Source organism: Dipodomys merriami, unplaced genomic scaffold (genome assembly GCF_024711535.1).
Source record: "Dipodomys merriami isolate MVZ:Mamm:240054 unplaced genomic scaffold, mDipMer1.0.p SCAF_70, whole genome shotgun sequence".
In the NCBI taxonomy this organism is placed as follows: Eukaryota; Metazoa; Chordata; class Mammalia; order Rodentia; family Heteromyidae; genus Dipodomys; species Dipodomys merriami.
In genome coordinates this window covers 4231867-4245012 of record NW_027206291.1, presented here as the reverse complement: position 1 = coordinate 4245012, position 13146 = coordinate 4231867, and the positions used below count along the sequence as shown (strand labels likewise).

Genomic DNA, 13146 nt, shown 5'->3' with positions numbered 1-13146 from the left:
AAGGACTTGGTTTCGGGAATGAAGCTGGCTCGCTGGCCATTTTGGTTGTGGGCGAGATCTCGTTAGCATGGTCTCCTAGCAACCAGGCTGCCTGGGTACCAAAAAGGCCCGGGCTGAGGGAGCAGCTGTGGTGGACTCAACCTGACTCCTGGTCTCGGTTTTTTCTTCTCTCCTTTTCCTTCCTTCCCCTTCCTCCCCCCACCCCTCGCTCGCCCCTCTTTTTTCTTTCTTTCTTTTCCTCCTTTCTTTTTGTGCCAGTCCTGGGATTTGAACTCAGGGCCTGGGTGCTGTCCCTGAGCTTTTTTGCTCAATGGCATTCTTTTTTTTTTTTCTTTTATTGGTGTTGTTGTTGTTTGCCAGTCCTGGGGCGTGAATTCAGGGCCTGGGCACTGTTCCTGAGCTTTTGCTCAAGGCTAGTACTCTACCACTTGAGCCATGGTGCCACTTCCGGAATCGAACCCAGGGCTTCATGCGTGCTAGGCAAGCACTCTACCACGAAGCCACATTCCCAGTCCAAGGTTGGCATTCCACCGCACTCCAGCCACACCTCCACTTCCTGCTTTCTTGTTAGTTAATTGGAGTTAAGAGTCTCATGAACTTTCCTGCCTGGCCTGGCTCTTCCAACCACTATCCTCAGAGCTCAGCCTATTGAGTAGGATTACAGTCATTCTCACCCAGTTAAAATCTTCTCCCCTGCCCTCCTCCACCCCCCCTCCCCACTTTTGGGGTAAGGTCTCACTAGGTAGCTTAAACTTAAAGCTTCCAATGTAATTCAGGCTGGCTTTGAACTCATAATCTTACCTCAGTTGCTCAAGTGCTGGAATTACTTCCACAGATCCTTTTCTGTTGTTGTTAAGAATCTTTGCACCTGGGGGCTGGGACGATGGCTCAGTGGTAGAGTGCTTGCCTTGCATGCATGAGGCCCTGGGTTCAATTCCTCAGCACCACATCAGCAAAAAGAAAAAACCCGGAAGTGGGGCTGTGGCTCAAGTGGTAGAGCACTAGCCTTGAGCTGAAGAGCTGAGGGACAGTGCCCAGGCCCAGAGTTCAGGCCCCACGACCGGCCCCCCCTCCCCCCGCAAAAAAAAAAAAGAATCTTTGGACCTGGAACTTGACCCTCACAGTGGCCCTGGAACCTTTGCTGAGCCCTGCATCTGGCTCGCTGCCCCTCTGCATAGCCAGAATGTCCAAGCACAGGCTTGCTGGCCCCAACCCAGTACTCCTCCTTACAGACATTAGAACAATGTCTCTAGTTTCCATCTACTTGTCTTCAGGAGCACCCACTCCACAAACGCCTTCTAGACATTGCCCTCTATGAACAGAAATAGCCCAGTGAGGCTCACTGTCCTAACTCCATAGGGCAGCGGGGATAGGTGATTGTGCTCATGGAACATTCAGGTTTCCATCTGAGGTTGGAAAACAAGAGGACCTCCCTAAAAGGTCAGCTACCCCAAGGCAGGCACCCTGCCAGCCAAGAGCTGTGCTTATTTTCTAGTGTCCTTGGCATGGGGAGTATCCCATCCAGACACAAAGAATACTCCAATCTTTTTCAGAAACAGCTTATATGCCCAGCAAATTTCTTGAGTGATATAAATAAAATTTTACCAAACAAAAATCTCTTATTTCACCCAAATATAATTGTTTTTATACATTATTGACAATAAGTATTTTATTGAATATTTTACACACATACTACAAAATCGGAGACAAGCCTGGTGCCAGTTGCTCATGCCTGTAATCCTAGCTACTCAGGAGGCTGAGATATGAGGATTGCGGTTCAAAGCCAGCCCAGAGAGGAAAGTCTGTGAGACTCTTACCTCCAAATAGCCACTGGAAAACCAGAAGTGGCGCTGTGGCTCAAAGTGGTAGAGTGCTAGCCTTGAGCAAAAAGTTCAGGGACAGTGCCCAGACCTTGAGTCCAAGCCCCATAACCAACCAAAAAACAAAAAATCTGAGTCAGGGTCTTGTTAGCCCAACTTGGCCTGGAACCCATTGTCTTCCTGCCTAATCCTAAATGCTGAGATTACAGGTATGTGCCACTGTGCCCAGCAAAAACACTTTTTTATTGCATAAATGTCCATGAGGACACCTAATTTTCACTGTGAACATTTCACACACACACACACACACACACACACATTTATTTACTTTTATGTGGTGATACTAAGGATTACACTCAAGGCCTCCTTTGTGCCAACCAGAAGCTTTACCAACAACCTGGGCCATGCCTTCAGCCATTTTTGTATTCTTGTGTGTGTGTGTGTGTGCATGCACGGCACTTGCTTGCATGTGCCAATCCTGGGGCTTGAACTCAAGGCCCAGGTGCTGCTCCTGAGGGTTATTTAAAATTAGCATTCTGCAACTTGAGTCACAGTACTATTTCTGGATTTTTTGGTACTTAATTGGAAATGAAAGTCTCATACACTTTCCTGCTTGGGCTGGCTTCAAACCATGATCTCAGATCTCAGCTTCCTGGATAACTAAGATTACATGCATGGACACCAGTGCCTGAATGCATTTTTGTTGTTGTTGGTCATAGGACTTGAACTCAGGGCCTTGGTGTTGTCCCTGAGTTCTTTTGCTCAAGGCTAGTGCTTTACTACTTTGAGCCGCAGCGCTACTTCCAGTTTTCTAGTAGTTAATTTGGGATAGGAGTCTCATGGACTTTCCTGCCCAGGCTGGCTTTGAACTGTGATCCTCAGTTCTTAGCCTCCTGAGTAGCAAGGATTACAGGTGTGAGCCAACAACACCAGGTGCATTGGTTATTTTTGAGGTAGGCTTTCACTTTATGCCTAGGCCATCCTGGGCCTATTTGTGCTCCTGGTCTCATTGGGGATGTCAGGCAGATATCACCTGGCCCAGCCATTAGTAGAAACAGTCCTTTGAACATTTCCTGCCTAGGTTGACCTCAAATCATCATCTGACTAGGTGCTGGTGGCTCACACCTGTAATCCTGGCTACTCGAAACTGAGATGTAAGGATCTCAGTTTGAAGCCAGCTGGGGCAGGAGGGTCTGTGAGACTCTTATCTCCAGTTAAGTACCAAAAAAGCCAGAAGTGGAGCTGTGGCTCAAGTAGTAGCTAAAAACGAAGGGGCAGAGTCTAAGCCCCACTACTAGCACTGAAAACAAACACACAAAATATGTCTTTTTGCAGCCTGATCCTCATCCAGCCTTCCACACTACCTAAGATCTAAAAGTTAGGGGCCCACACCACAGGCCTAGAAGCCCGAGCCACCCTCCAGCAGCTGAATATCCACACTTCTTGGGGGTCTCCCAGCCCTAAAGAAGGAGCCATCAGTCAAACTGACCAGTGAGAAGGATGGGTCAGGTCCCGGGGGGGTGCTCCGGGCTCCCCACCGCAGCCCCTTCTCATTGCACGATGGCAGTCTTCTGAAACATTCTTCACTGCACTGTGGACTAGGAGGCCAGAATGTCAGATCTCCAGGGAGGGCTAGCCCCTCGGTGGAGGGAGGCCTAAGGACTTCCTCCCAGCAGGACAATGCAATGCCGGGAAGAGGAAGGCAGGGTCAGGGCCCAGGGCCACAGGAAGCCAGGCCGGGCTCCCAAGGAAGAGGCTGAGGATGAGAGATGCCTCAGGTGTGGCCTCAAACAGGGTCCAGCCATGCTGGGGGTGGGGTGAGGGCATGGGTGACCGTGGTTACCTCATTCAGAGCTCCAGGCCCATCCCTTCCATGTCTCTCTCTCTTGATTGTGATTCTGTCTCTCAGTGTCTGTCTCTGTGCTTTTCTCTGTCTCTCTTTGTGTCTGTCTCTATCCCTGGAATTTTCTGTGTTTCCGGTCTCTGTGTCCTCGCTTTCTCTGCTTCTGTCTCTCTCTGTCTCTATTTTTTTTTTTTTTTTTTGGGTCCGGTCGTGGGGCCTGAGCTCTGGGCCTGGGCGCTGTCCCTCAGTTCTTCAGCTCAAGGCGAGCGCTCTACCACCTGAGCCACAGTGCCACTTCCGGCTTTTTTTCTTTTTTCTTATGTGGTGCTGAGGAATCAAACCCAGGGCCTCAGTCATGCAGGGCAAGCGCTCTACCACTGAGCCACCTTCCCAGCCCACCTGTCTCTATTTTTTTTTTTTTTTTTTGTCTCTGCCACTATCTCTGTCTTTTTTTTTTTTTTTTTTTTTCTGGTCAGTTGTGGGGCTTGAACTCTGGGCCTGGGCGCTGTCCCTCAGCTCTTCAGCTCAAGGCTAGCATTCTACCACTTGAGCCACAGCACCACTTCTGGTTTTCTAGTGGTTTATTGGAGATTAGAGTCTCACGGCCTTTCCTGCCCAGGCTGGCTTTGAACCGAGATCCTCAGATCTCAGCTTCCTGAGTAGGTAGGATGACAGGTGTGAGCCCCCGGCGCCCGGCTTCTCTGTTTTTCTGTCTCCGTCTCTCTCTGCTTCTGCTTCTCTGTCTCTATCCCTCTGTCTCCCTGTGCTTCTCAACCTTGCCTTCCCCTCCCAGCCCTTTGCAAATGCTCTTCCTCTGTCCGGCCCACCCATCCCTTCCCCACCACAGTGAGTGTGGAAGGTTTTGGGATGTGGGTGGACCGTGGTGGTACGTGTCTCAGGCTGAGGAGTGGCCTGCAGGACTCCAGCTGCCTGACCCCTCCCCGGGCTGGTGTGAGGGTGGCAGGAAGCCAGCTCAGGGCAGGGAAGCAACCCATTCATGAGGCTCATGGCCCCCCGCCCGGGTCAAGGGCCCAGTTTCCGGAAGAAGGGCCTGTGTCCTGGAGGCTGCCTTCCTGCCTGACTTCCTGGCACCACACTGGGCATGGGGGGGATGGGCCCCAGGGAGCCTGGTCGGGGCATCCTCATACCTGGACCCATCAGGCCAGACTCCTCTGTCTATGCCTCAGTTTCCAAATTCTACTTTCAGCTCCCATGTTCCTGGACTGTAGGAACTGAAAGGACCCAGGCTGGTAGGCAGGGGAAACTGAGTCACAGGCCACACCAGAGGTCCTTCGAGGCCAATCCTGAGCCCCTCTATTCTCTTCCTGCATGCCTGAGAGGTGTGAGGTCCTGGTGGAAGCAGACCACAGCCACCCCTCAGGTAGAGGCGCAAGGACCTCACGCGCAGCCACGCCCTCACCTAGAGAAAGTCAGAGGAGGAGGCTGGCAGGTGAGGGGCACTGCCTGAGCCATCTGGGCAGAGACTGAGCAAGGAACAAAAACAGCTTGAGCAAAGGCCCTGTAGTTGCCTGAGATGGGGGCAGGTCATGAAGGACTGACTTTAGGTTTTCCTCAGGACTGGAATAAAAACAATCTCAGATCCAGGAAAGGCAGCTGGGAGATTAGGGCCCAGTCCTATCCATCAAGTGGCCCCTAAATAAGTCTCCCATCTTTTTTTTTTTTTGGTGCCAGTCCTAGGACTTGAACTCAGGGCCTGGGCACTGTCCCTGAGCTTCTTCTTCTTCTTCTTCTTCTTTTTTTGGGGGGGTCCGGTCGTGGGGCCTGAACTCTGGGCCTGGGCGCTGTCCCTCAGCTCTTCAGCTCAAGGCTAGCGCTCTACCACTTGAGCCACAGCGCCTCTCCCAGCTTTTTTCTCTTTTGCTTATGTGGTGCTGAGGAATCGAACCCAGGGCCTCATGCATGCAAGGCAAGCGCTCTACCACTGAGCTACCTTCCCAGCCCGTCCCTGAGCTTCTTTTGCTCAAGGCTGGCACTCTACCGCTTGAACCACAGCTCCACTTCTGGCTTTTTGGTGCTTCATTGGAGATCTCACAGACTTTCCTTTCCCAGCTGGCCTCAAACCATGCTCCTCAGATCTCAGCCTCCTGAGGAAGCTAGGATCACAGCAGCCTGGCCCCGATCTTCGTCTTACGATGAAGGGAGGCAGTGCAGGGTCATGGAGATATTTTCCAGGTATGGCAGGGTCTCAAAGGTTCTCTGGCATGCAGTCCTGAAGGCTGCTCTCTGCTGCCCCCGGGTGGCTGTCTGCGGAAGTGAAGGTGTAGCTTGGCTGACCTGGGGGAGGGTGGGGGGGAGCTGCGAGTGTGCAGCCTGCGATTTCCATACACTTGACCTCCATGCTCAACACCTCCGCCTCAAGCCTTCAGCCTCTGCCTTCCCGTCCATAAAACACAGGGCTGGGAACCAGCCCACACCTTTCCATCCAGTCTGTTCCAACTGCGGTCTTGGGGTGCTGGCTCAAGATCTGGCCTCCAGCCCTTGCCTGTCGGCCATCTCCAGGGTGGAGGGTCAGGCTGGGAAAGCCCCCCCAGGAAACCCCCTGGGGAGCAGCAAGGGGAGGGGGTGGGGAAGCAGCCGGGGCCCCTGCTATTTAAACCGCTTCCCGCTCTGGCAGCAGGACAGAGGGGACCAGCATGAAGCACGGCCTAACCATCGTGCTGGCCCTGTCCATGTCCCTGGGGCTCCTCCAGCCAGGCCATGGTAAGTGTGAGGGCTGGGAGGGGAAGGGGCTTAGGAGGGGGTTACAGAAGGAAAGGGGTTGGGGATGGGAGGGGGTGTAGGACACACGTGGAGCTGGGGAGGGGAGAGGGCTCAGGAGAAAGGCAGACACAGGCTGATGTGCACTACTGTTATCCTAGCTACTCAGGAGGCTGAGATCTAAGGATTGGGCAGGAAAGTCCAGGAGACTCCTATCTCCAATTAACTAGCAAAAAGCTGGAGGTGGCGTTGTGGCTCAAGTGGTCAAGTGCTAGCCTTGAGCAAAAGCAACAACAACAGCAAAACAAAAGCCTAGGGACAGTGCCTAGGCCCTGAGTTCAAGCCCCAGTACCTGCACCAAAACAAAACAAAAAAACAAAGGAAGGGGTTGGAGAAGGGAGGAGTCTGGGAGAGGTGGCTTAGGGGAAAGCAAAGAATTCCCAGGGAAGGGAAGGGCTCCAAAAGGGGGTGCTTGAGGACGCTCTTAGAGGGGAGACTCCAAGAAGCCAGGTTGAGGAAGGCTGCGGGGGGGTGGGGGTCTCTGGCTCCCCACTGACTCAGGCAGCAGAGGGGGCTCAGGGCGGGGGGCCTGGCTTGGATGCCTGTGCAGCACTGAGCGTCCTGTCCCCTCAGGCCAGCCCCTCCAAGTGGAGCCCCCGGAGCCGGTGATCTCTGTGCCAATGGGTGGGTCATGCCAGCTCACCTGCAGCTTATCCTGCATGGATGGCATGGTAGCCTTGGTGAAGTGGCATGGCCTGGACATCACCCAGGGCGCCGTGCAGTCCAGCCCTGGCATCAGCGTGCTCTCTGTGCACGAGGCTACGCTGTCAGCCACGGGCACCCGGAGGTGCGTGGGCTCCTGTGGGGCCCGCAACTTCCAGCATTCCGTGCAGATCCTCGTGTACGGTGAGGTCCCATTCAGTCCCGTTCCTGCTCTGCCCTTCCCTGTGCCCTGCCCCTCCCCATCCTGCCAGACTCCCCTCCCCAGATTGCCATGCTTCACTGTTCTCTCCCCCGAATTCTCCCAGCCCCGGCTTGTCCTGGCTACTTGGGGCCCACAACCTCCTCATCCTGGACTCACACTTTCCATTGGGTTCAGCCTTGGCTTCCCTCTTCTTCCCCAGCCTTCCCGGACCAGCTGGCAGTGTCCCCAACAGTTCTGGTGCCTGGACAGAGCCAAGAAGTATCCTGCACAACTCACAACGTCACCCCCGTGGGCCCGGACACCCTCTTCTTCACCCTGCTCCTAGGAGACCAAGAACTAGAGGGTGTCCAGGCCCTGGGTCGTGAGGAGGAAGAAGAGGATCTCCAGGAAGCAGAGGGTCCCCTGTTCCAAGTGACGGAGCGTTGGTTGGTGCCCGCCTTGGCAATCTCCACCTTGCCTGCCCTCCTCTGCAGGGTTACCATGCGATTACCTGGCCTGGAACAAAGCCATTGCCGAGCCTTTCCAGGTAAGCCTGCGGTCCACACCCAGAACCCCACTTTCTGTAAGGCTGGTCATAGTGTTCTCCCATGGGGCTTGAACTCAGGGCCTGAGCAGCACTGAGAAGCTGCTGCTTCTCTCTCTCTCTCTCTCTCTCTCTCTCTCTCTCTCTCTCTCTCTCTCTCTCTCTCTCTCTCTCTCTCTGTGTCATGGGGCTTGAACTCTGGGCCTGGGCACTGTCCCTGAGCTCTTTTGCTCAAGGCTAGCATTCTACCACTGGAGCCACAGCACCACTTTTGGTTTTCTAGTGGTTAATTGGAGATCAGAGTCTCATGGACATTCCTGTCCAGGCTGGCTTTGAACTGTAATCCTCGGATCTCAGCCTCCTGAGTAGCTAGGATTATAGGTGTGAGCCACCAATGCCTGGCCCTGAGCTTCTTTTGCTCAAGGCTAGCCCTCTACCACTTGAGCCACAGCTCCATTTCCAGATTTTCCTGTTTATGTGGTACTGAGGAATCGAACCCAGGGCTTCATGCATGGTAGGCAAGCACTCTACCACTGAGCCACATTCCCAGCCCTGGACTTGGTTGTTTTTCCAGTCCTGGGGCTTGAACCCTGGGCTTAGGTGCTGTCCCTGAACTTTTGTGCTCTACCATTTGAGCCACAACTCCACTTCCAGCCTTTTGGAGATAAGAGTCTCTTGGACTTGCCTGTCTGGGCTGTCTTTGTTGAACCACATCCTTAGATCTCAGCCTCCTGAGCAGCTAGGATTTTAAGAGTGAACTACCAGTGCCTGGCTGGGCTTTATTTTTTAAGCATGTTCTCACGTGATAACAAGAGACACTTATTTTTTTATTTTTATTTTCTGCCAGTCATGGGGCCTGAACTCTGGGCCTGGCGCTGTCCCTCAGCTCTTCAGATCAAGGCTAGTGCTCGGGGCTGGGAAGGTGGCTCAGTGGTAGAGCACTTGCCTTGCATGCCTGAGGCCCTGGGTTAGATTCCTCAGCACCACATAAGTAAAAAGAAAAAAGCCGGAAATGGCGTTGTGGATCAAGTGGTAGAGCGCTAGCCTTGAGCTGAAGAGCTGAGGGACAACGCCCAGGCCCAGAGTTCAGGCCCCACGACCAGACCCCCCCCCCAAAAAAAACAAACAAACAAACAAACAAGGCTTGAGCCACAGCACCACTTCCAGCTTTTTCTGCTTGTGTGGTTCTGAGGAATCGCACCCAGGGTCTCATGCATGCAAGACAAGTGCTCTACCACTGAGGCACCTTCCCAGCCCACAAGAGACACTTATTAATTCACCTTATAGGTGCCAGCCCCAAAGCTCTAGTTTTTCCAATATCTGTCTCAGCCTCCCACTGCTGGCTTTGCTGAATGAGTAGAATCTGGGACAACCAGCCTGGTCCAACCCACTGTCATGTCCTGTGTGGAAGGGGGTTTGTGGAGGGGTTCTGGCCCAATCTCAGGGTCCAGATGGGGCAGCTGTAGCAGGAGAAGAAGGGTCCTGGGGCAGCAGGAAAGAAAGAAGAAAAAAAAAAAAATCATTGTTTTCAGTCCAGCACAGCCAGACCTCACCAGCGCCCCCTGGCGCCACCTCCTGGGAGTCCTCCAGCGTGACCTTCACAGACGCCCCCCAAGCCATCTCCAGAGACTTGGCCCTCACTGTCTCCTCAGAACACCCTGCCACCTCCTCCTTACCCACCACCCCCCAGCAGAGCTCCACACATAGCCCCAAGGTTCTCGGCTCCTCTGGGACCTGTCACCCTGAGATCCACCAGGTCTCCAGGACGGTGGAGAAGGACTCCCCCTGGGAGCTTCTATGTGAGGCACCCTGTGGCTCCGGCACGGCTGTGCACTGGACCCTGGCTCCCGGGGGCCTGGCTGCCTATCATAGGAAGGAAGCTGGGGCCCGGGCATGGCTGAGTGTGCCACCAGCCACTTCCGTCCCCGGGGGCTGGTTCCAGTGTCGCCTGGACCCAGGTGGCCAGGTGGCAAGCCTGTATGTACCTGGCCAAGTGTTCCCGAAAACCTGTGAGTACTGGTGCCTGGGACAGATTGGGAGGGGCAAGACTCCCTATATCAAAACTTTACATAAGAAATTGTTGGAGGGGCTGGGAAGGTGGCTCAGTGGTAGAGCGCTTGCCTTGCATGCCTGAGGCCCTGGGTTCCATTTCTCAGCACCACATAAACAAAAAAGAAAAAAGCCGGAAGTGGCGCTGTGGCTTAAGTGGTAGAGAGCTAGCCTTGAGCTGAAGAGCTGAGGGACAGCGCCCAGGCCCAGAGTTTAGGCCCCACGACTGGACCTTAAAAAAAAAAAATTGTTGGGGCAGGGTGCCCAGGCTCACGCCTGTAATCCTAACTGTTCAGGAGGCTGAGATCTGAGGATCGAAGTTCAAAGCCAACCCAGGCAGGAAAGACCGTGAGACTCTTATCTCCAATAAACCACTCAGAAAACCAGAAGTGGTGTGTGGCTCAAGTGGTAGCGCCCTAGCCTTGCGCTGAAGAGCTGAGGGACAATGCGCAGGCCCAGAGTTCAAGCCCCACGACTGACAATAAATAAATAAATAAATAAAATTGTTGGGGTTGGAGGCATGGCTTAGGTGGTAGAACACCAGCCAGCGAGTAAAAGCATCAGATACCCAGTTCCAGTTTTGGTCTCAGACAAAAAACAAAAACAAAAGATGTTGCAATTTCCTGTGCAGCCTCAGTTTCCCCATCTGTCCAGTGAGCCTCTGGCTGTGAATCCTTTGGAGATTCCAGGGATCATGTAAATCTCAAAGCATTTTGTAAGAGAGTTTGAGGCCAGCTTGGGCAAACGCACAAGACCCTATCCCAAATTGACTAAAGCAAAGGGGCCCAGATAGCTCAGTCAGCAGTGCATCAGACTTTTAATCTGAAGGTCCAGGGTTCCAAACCCATATTTAATTCTGACTTGACCCTTGAAAAAACAGGCACTTCCAAAAATAATGAAAACAAAAAGGACTGGAAGCCAGGTACTGTGGCTCATGCCTGTAATCCTAGCTACCTACTCAAGAGGCTGATAAGTGAGGACTGTGCTTTGAGGCTATCCTGGACAGGAAAGTCTGTGAGGCTCTTATCTCCATTTAACCAGCAAAAGTCTGGAGATGGAGCTGTGGCTCAACTGGTAGTGTATCAGCTTTGAGAAAAGCTCAGGGACAATGCTCAGGCCCTGAGTTCAAGCTCCAGGAGCAGCACCAAATAAACAAAATATAAGAAGGTTGGGTTGGAGGGGTGGCTCAGTGTCAGTGGGCCTGCCTAGAAAAGACTGGGCCCTGCAGTATATTATGTATGTATATCATGTATAGTATGTGAATCTGAGACTGAACATTTGGTTCTTTTTAATACGTTCTGAAGTTTTTGCACTGTGTCTCTGGGAAGCAGTGTGGTTGTAAGGGATGGCTGTTTTCTATACAGACTGGCTGCATTTCACATGCAAGTTAAAGCAGTGGCCACCTCATTGGTGAACCCACTTCTAAATTGTTTGATTTTTTTTTCTTTTTCTTTTCTTCCATTTCTTGGGCTTGAACTCAGGGCCTGGGTACTGTCCCTGAGCTCAAGGTTAGCGCTCTACCACTTGAGCCACAGCGCCACTTCCGGTTTTCTGGTGGTTCATTGGAGATAAGAGTCTCATGGACTTTCCTGCCCAGGATGGCTTTGAACTGTGATCCTCAGATCTCAGCCTCCTGAGTAGCTAGGATGACAGGTGTGAGCCACCAGCACCCAGCTTCCACTTCTGAATTGTAAAGTTCTATGAAAAATCTCAATTAGAAAGTCCATTGTCAGACTTGAGAAACTCGGGTCAGTACTATGAGATGGGGGCCTACAGAGGCCTGACCATGCTTTTTCCTGCTTTTGCAGCACCGGGTCCTGAGGTTGTCCAACCACCCACTGCCCCCTGGGTAGGCAGCTTGGTCTTGGGGCTGCTTCTGCTGGCGATGCTTACCTATTGTCTGTGGAAACACTGGCGGACCCAAGCTGAAGAGCACACACACCTTCCAGCTCCCCTGCGGCTCCTGCCTTTGCCAGAATGAGAGGCACAAGCAGTCAGCCTCTCTCTGCAGCCAGCTGCAGGGTTCTGGAACAAGAGGACTGACAGCAGCCCATTTCATGGGCTTCCTATACCTGCCCATCCAGAGCTGGAGAATAAAGTCTGTGTGGTCCCACCACGGGTGCTTTGTGTCCTGTTGGAAAACACCAGAACCCTGTGCCTTCTTCATCAGCCCCATAGTTAGACACAGGTGCACTTGACAGGGCTGGTGCTGGCCAGGGGAACACTTATACATTTTGCATTTCTGGATAAAAGGGCCACTGGGGGTGAAGGAATAGCTAGGGGTCGCCAAAGAAATGGGAGAATACTTGAGAGGAATGTGAGCAGACACAGAGAGGCGGCTGGAAGGAAGTGTCACATTTCTGGGAGTGGCTGGGGCAGGGGTGTGGGAAGGGCTGGAGGTCAGTCCATGAAGAGATGCTGAATGAAAGAAGCTCTGGGGAGGCCTAGGCAGTTCAGAGCTAGAATCTTCCCTCTAGTGGTCAATAAGGGGATGGTCCTGGGGCCACACACATCACACGGGCTGCTGAGCTGGCCTGGCCTGGTAGGGTCAGAGCACCCCACAATCTAGATGGATGGTGGACTGGGAGGGGCTCCCCCAGGAGACCTGCTATACACAGATGGAGATGGGGTGAGATCAAAGGTCTGGCTAACCTCTGCCTGGGCTCAAACATGTGTGTGTAACAGTACAGGGTCTGGGTGCTGTCCCTGAGTAGTTTTGCTCAAAGCTAGCGTGTACCACTTGAGCCACAGCTCCACTTCGACTTTATTTGTTTTTTGGTAATTAATTGGAAATAAGAGTCTCATTGACTGTCTTGATAAGGTTGGCTTCCCCTTCCCCTCCTCCCGATGGTGAGTCTTGAACTCAGGGCCTGGGCACTATCCCTAAGCTCTTAGGCTCAAGGCAAGCGCTCTACCACTTGAAGCACAGCATCACTTCTGGTTTTCTGGTGGTTCATTGGAGATAAGAGTCTCACGGACTTTCCTGCCTGGGCTGGCTTTGAACCAAGATCCTCAGATCTCAGGCTCCTTTGTAGCTAGGATCACAAGTGTGTGTTACCAACGCCCAAGTGTCCCTTAGCTTTGTCTGCTCCAGCATGGCATTCTACCACAGCACCTCTCAAGCCACGCCCACAATGCCCGCCCACCTCAGGCCACGCCCACAACACAAACCACACATAGCCCTTTCCCATAAAGCCCCGCCCATCACAAACCATGCCCCAAGACACCTGCTTGCCTTAAGCAGCCCCACACAGACCCCTACCCTCAC

The 13146-nt window shown here is 53.0% G+C and overlaps 1 protein-coding gene across 1 annotated transcript; it reads left to right on the top strand.

The window, feature by feature from the left end:
* Window positions 1-5782: 5782 nt before the first annotated feature.
* Window positions 5783-11977, top strand: Madcam1 (mucosal vascular addressin cell adhesion molecule 1). The gene is made up of 6 exons (XM_070007889.1): window positions 5783-5856; window positions 6302-6384; window positions 7015-7287; window positions 7506-7832; window positions 9362-9838; window positions 11687-11977. Exons 1-6 carry the CDS (start codon window positions 5840-5842, stop codon window positions 11857-11859), a joined length of 1350 nt encoding a protein of 449 aa, XP_069863990.1. The 5' UTR covers window positions 5783-5839; the 3' UTR covers window positions 11860-11977.
* The last annotated feature ends 1169 nt before the right edge of the window (window positions 11978-13146 follow it).

Excerpts from the sequence above, each read along its gene's own strand:
- Madcam1 (XM_070007889.1), top strand. Across the intron at positions 6,385-7,014 it reads GCTCCTCCAGCCAGGCCATG|GCCAGCCCCTCCAAGTGGAG; the intron begins GTAAGTGTGAGG and ends CTGTCCCCTCAG. Across the intron at positions 7,288-7,505 it reads CGTGCAGATCCTCGTGTACG|CCTTCCCGGACCAGCTGGCA; the intron begins GTGAGGTCCCAT and ends CTTCTTCCCCAG.